This window comes from Pteropus vampyrus, unplaced genomic scaffold (genome assembly GCF_000151845.1).
Source record: "Pteropus vampyrus isolate Shadow unplaced genomic scaffold, Pvam_2.0 Scaffold1, whole genome shotgun sequence".
Lineage (NCBI taxonomy): Eukaryota > Metazoa > Chordata > Mammalia > Chiroptera > Pteropodidae > Pteropus > Pteropus vampyrus.
In genome coordinates, this window is record NW_011888782.1 from 16523527 (window position 1) to 16529389 (window position 5863).

Here is a 5863-nt window from a genome sequence, read left to right on the forward strand (position 1 = left end):
GGTTCATCTTGGAGGTGAAAGGAGGATGAACTTGGGGAGAGACACGGGGGACTTCAGGGATGTTGATCATGTTTTATTTATTAATGTGAGTGTTAATAACAAAAAATTTTTTTTTATTTTATTGCTATTCTTTAACTAGTACATACACAGTATATATACATGATCTCTTGTAAGAAAAAGATATTTTTCAAGATGCATATGCCATTGGATGTCTGAATCTAGATTACTTATAAAACAGCGATCTCATGCCTCTTGTATTTGATGGTTTGTATTTCCCTAAATTCTTGACCTCCTTACAGGGCATAGATGAGGGCCCAGAGGGGCTGAAGCTCATTTCTGACATCATCCGGGAGAAGATGGGCATCGACATCAGTGTGCTGATGGGCGCCAACATTGCCAACGAGGTGGCTGCAGAGAAGTTCTGTGAGACCACCATCGGTGAGGGCTGGCTGGGGCCTGAGGGCCTGGACATTGGGTGTTTTAACATGTACATTTTCCATTTCTGGTATTTTCCGCAGTGGACTCTTGCCTGTCCCCTTAACGTTCCTGAGGTGGACCTTCGGTGAGGTGGGGATTTTATGTAAGGAGGCCATTCTGTGGAACTGAAGTGTTTCAACAGCCTCCAGAATGAAAGTAAAAGCCAAGGAGACCATTTTGACCCACGATGATCCAATGATGAATTGAGATTAAAAGCACAAAAATGCAAGGTTACTCGTACCGAGAAGCAGGTGGTTTCACCCATGGTGGGGCTCACCTGTCCTTAGAAACCCGGCTTTTCCTTATTCACAAATGCCAGTGTCTGGATCCTCTGGGATGACAAGGAGATCTGAATATTGGTGGAAATGATCCTTGTTTTCAGGTGAATAAGCTGAGGCTCAGAGACTAAGTTACCTGCCCTAAGGTCATACAGCTAATACAGAACCAAGACATGAACTTGGGTCTCCTGTTTCCTGAAAAAGAAAGCTCTTTGTAGTTTCATACGATGTTGATGTTATGAAAAATTTCTTCCTTTTAAAAAAGGCTTAGAAATTGCCAAGTGCCTGTGTACCATATTAAAGGACACATAGAAGGGTGATACGGTTGTATTTGCAGTTGTTTTACAAGTGTTTAAGTTTATCTAACACTCCAGAACTTACCCCACCCTTGTCAATCAATGTGAATCAATTCTCCCTGACAGCTTTGTAACAAACTCTGAGAGGTCAGGCTCTCTTAGGTAAGATGGGATGCACAGGAGAAGGTAGCCCCTGATTCTGATACATGCCTGCAAGTTAAGACATTTTTACTGTTTTTGCTTTTGTTCCCTTTATTTTTAATTGCATAGGCATTACTTCATTATTGTGGAAAATGAAGATAATCAAGATAACCATTTTATTAGTTCATTTAACTTTCATTATTTTTTTCTATTTGTGCAGACTTGTTTTTATGGTTAAGTTATATACTGTTTTATAATGGCTTTTTTACTTAATATATAATAAACTTTTAACGTCCATCAACATACATCTTCATAACTACATAGTACTCCATCAACAATCCCTTATGTGTGAGCACTTAAAACTGTTTTTTTTTTTTTTTGAGAAATATTTTTGGAGAAGAAAGGTATCACAAATAACAAAAAACAATAATAATAATATTTAAGCCTATAATAATACCATTTCCCAGATTGATATTTTCAAAAGTGATATAGCCATAGATAAGAAAAATCAAACAATATGAGAAGGTAAAATTAGATTGATTGTAATTTCCTGCTACATCTTCCCAAAGGATCACTGTTAACAGTTTCTAAATATCCTTCCCGAAAAAAATTTACATACGTATATATACTACTCTACATGTAGGTTTTATTTTTTTACAGTTAATTCTTTTATCCACCTGTGATTTTAAGGTAGCCTGTGAAATTGTTATGTAATGGTTTCTGTTTTTCAAAAAAAAATTATCAACCAGTTATTCCAACTCAATCCTATTTGCCAATGATCAGTTGGCAGTCAGTTTTGCCAGTTAATTGGTTGGAATTGACTGGTTATCCCAATCATTCCTTAAGGCTGAGACCACATCTCTAAATCTTGATTTAAACCTTATGTCTACCTGTAGGTTTTGGCAATGGTTTTTACCTGCCTGCAATGCCTGTTTGTGGTAGGAAAGTTTCCATTGGGGTGCCTTAGGTCTGTTGGTTTGTAAAGACAGGCAAATACACAGAAGTTACACCTGGTTCCCTCTAGCTTCTGTTTACCCAGTGCTTCCCGTGCCTTCGCTGTGGGTTGGACCATGGTTGGCAGGAGTGACCTGAATTAAATTAAGTAAAACGTTGAAAGCAAGATAGAACACGAAGGTGATATTTTCTGAATTGTTTTATATAACCTCATGAATTAATCATGAGGAAATATCAGACAAGCCCAAAGTAAGGGACATGTTACAAAACAGTGGGCCTTCGCGCTTAAAATGTCAATGTCACAAAAGACAATGAAAGGCCTAGGGAAGTGTCACAGACTAAAGAAGATTTAGGGGTGAGGTCATGAAAGACGACATTGCGTAATTGTTGAGACTGGAATGTGGTTATATGTTAGGTAATTGTATCAACATTAAATTTCCTGTACTTGATCATTGTTCTGGGGTTATCCAGATCTCCTTTCTTGATGATTTTAGCAACCAACTCATTTTTAATTATGGTAGATTCAGGAATCTTAGCCCACTTGAATCTCCTTTGGAGGAAGAAGAAAAGATGGCATTGTTTCAGAATCTTGTGTAAATTGTAACTGACATGTGAACTCCGGTGCCCCCTTGTGGTGAGAGTTCCCTTCATTTTGGGGACTGACTTCACAGGATCGAAGGAAGATTCAGTCATCCCACAGATATTTTTCAAAGCCTATTATGAATCGGGCAGGGCTCTAACTGTCGAGGATATATAAGCTCCTTGCAGAGCTTCTAAGCACAGAAACAAAACTAGAATCACGCTGAAAGGAGAGTTTTGAAGGAGTCTCATTAAAAAGGTTAATTTTTTTCCCTCAAACTTGGCATGAAGAGAAAGGGGATTTTCCTGCCTTTTGGTTCATATTGAGTTTGGGGCAGCCTTTCCACGCAGCTGTTGGGCGTTACCTGTTCTGTTGGACATGGTCTCTGGGTCCCTGCTTGCGACATCACTGCTTATGACCGACGATAATAATAGGGTTAGTTGTTTCTTACTCGTGATTTAAAATAATTTCTTAAAGTACATTTGGGAAGAAGTGAGATTACTATAAATCAAGCCCACTTCTCTAACAGACACTGTGTGTAATTTTCAGTCACAGAAGAACCGGCAGACCCCGCCTTGTATTAGTGGCAAATGGAGAATGCACTTCTCCTTGCCCTTTGTCAGGTGGCTCACGGCTGCAGATTCTAGCTGCAGACAGCTGGATTAAAGTGACGAGTGAGGGGCTCCTCTGCGATGCTCATAACACTCTTTCATGTTGGAGGCACTGAGCAGCGGCCCGTGGCGAGGGACAGAGGAGAAAGATAGTAATGATGTCATGATGTAGAGGCTGGGAGCTAGTTTACCCAAACCAGGTGATGAAGCTGTTGCACAGAATCACCCAGATGGTCTGGTGGACTGTTTAAAAAAGGAAGAGGACAGTTTGTTCAAACTGACATGGTTCCAGTATTTGGAAAAAGGAGAACTCAGCTAACTAATAGATAATAGCAATGCCTGTAGAATAGAAAATGTGTTTCTAGATATCGGGCATAGATATTTTAAACATTTTGTCATGGAAAATATCCTTGAAAAGAAACGAGTAGGTTGAACAGTGTCAGGAACTCCATGTACCCCTTGCCCATACTTAGTCTTCTTTCATCAGTATCCCCACCCTCTCCCTTCTCTCCCCTGGATTATTTTGACATATTACTTCTGGGTGTGATTTTAATGGTTGACAATCTTTTATTTTTTGCATTGGAAAAATGTGGCTCTAATTGTGATGTTTGTTTTTTGCTGGTTTATTTTCTCTTTTCCCACCCCTGAGAGGCTGCACAGCATGGCATAGAGTGTCAGAGCATGAGATCTGGGGTCAGGGTATGTGGATTGGAATTTGAGTTTTGCCTCCTTCTAGCTGTGTTACCATGGGCAAGTTGGTAAACTTCTCTAGGCCTCCTGTCTCTTAAATGGCAAAATCATCGTCATAAGCATGTAACTGTCAGCTAGCCTATCATTATCATATAGGACCTTGAGTGCTCATTACAATTAATAGCCTGTTTTCACACCTGATTCTTATTTAACTTCACAGCAGTCCTAAGAGAGTCATAGTGTTTTATTCATGAGGAAGCTGAGGCTAGAGGTTGTAGCAAAGGTTTGCAAACTTCTGTCCTTTGGAATCACCTGGAGAGCTTCAACAATTACTAATGCCTGCTCTATCCCAGAGACCGATTTAATTAGTCTAAGATGTGGCCTGAGCTTTGGTGTTTTTCAAGATCCCTAGGTGATTGTAACGTGCAGACAAGCTTGGGAACCTGGAGGCAGGCAGAGCCCCAGTACTGTAGTCCTCTGAGCTTTCTGGCATCTGTGTGCAGTCATTCACTGATCAGGAAGCCAGGACTTGGTGAGTTTTATCATCCTGATTTCCAGAGCTGAACCCCACCCCTCCCCGCCTCCCCCCACGAACCAGAGTGAGTTTCACATCAAGCTTTATATAAGTAAAGTTTTATTTTGTTTGTTGTTGTTTTTAACCCAAAGTGCTGAAACAGACAAACAAAAAATGCATGAAAACTACTGAGCATCCATCTCATTCCAGGCACTGTCCCAAAGGAGGAAATATAGCAGTAGCAAAAGCAAGTCCTTGGAATGCATTTCCATATTCCACAATGTAGTAACTGCAAATATTTGTTGATGTTGTATCGGTTCCTTATTGCCACAGTGATGCTAAGTAACAACAATCACAGAATCTCAGTGGCATACAAAATATGCATAGCTAACACATCTGTGGGTACATTGAGGGACAGCTGGGTTGGCTCTGCTTCACATGTCTGTCATCTTCCTGCTGGGCCCCGTGAGCTAGCCAGGATATGTTCTCACAGTAAAGGCAGAGGTACAGGGCAACCAGTCCTACTGCACAGTGGGCTCAAGCATCCACTAATGTCCCATTAATCAAAGCAAGTCACAAGGCTGAGCACAAAGTCAGGGATGAGGAGATATACCCCACTTGCTGTGAGTCCAAGTACAACATGTGGTCAAACCTAACATCTGTAGAAGGGTACACTCATCCCGTGGAAATGAGAGGGTGAATGGTTTTGAATGATAATCTATTACAGATGTAAATACAGAAATCGAGTTTATAAGTGTTTAGGGTAACAAAAAGTTGCAACAATTTCAGATTTTAAACACTAGAAAGATACTTACATAAAATAGATGTACACAGTAAAATACAAAGTAACTGTTTAAAGTGATGTAGGAAAGATATGCTGTCATTGGAAATTATTCATGCCATAAAATGGGAGAAAGCAGATTATGAAACCACATATACATTATGTTCCCAGTTTTGAGAAAAACTATGTATATTCATATTTCAGTAAGTTAAAGATGTATGCCAAATGTTAATGATCGTCTGTGGTGCAATTGTGGAATATTTTTTACCTTCTATTTCTACTCTTATGAATTTTATATACTTTGAACATATGTTCCTTTTATAATAAGAAAGTTATTTTAAACTGTTAGATGTGAAAATTAAGATTAGAGACTTATTAATTTCCTTTTCTTTAACCTTTCAATAGGCAGCAAAGTAATGGAGAATGGCCTTCTCTTCAAAGAACTTCTGCAGACTCCAAATTTTCGAATTACGGTGGTTGACGATGCTGACACTGTTGAACTTTGTGGTGCTCTTAAGGTGAAGTAAGCCTCGCCCCCCTG

General features: G+C 39.6%; 1 protein-coding gene across 1 annotated transcript in view; it reads left to right on the plus strand.

Moving 5' to 3' along the window:
* Positions 1-5863, plus strand: part of GPD1L (glycerol-3-phosphate dehydrogenase 1 like) — a 51662-nt gene that overhangs the window by 25961 nt on the left and 19838 nt on the right. Inside the window, exons 4-5 of the mRNA XM_011361291.2 lie at positions 254-438; positions 5728-5840. Coding sequence (XP_011359593.1) covers positions 254-438; positions 5728-5840 — 298 coding nt within the window. The remainder of the gene's footprint in view (positions 1-253; positions 439-5727; positions 5841-5863) is intronic.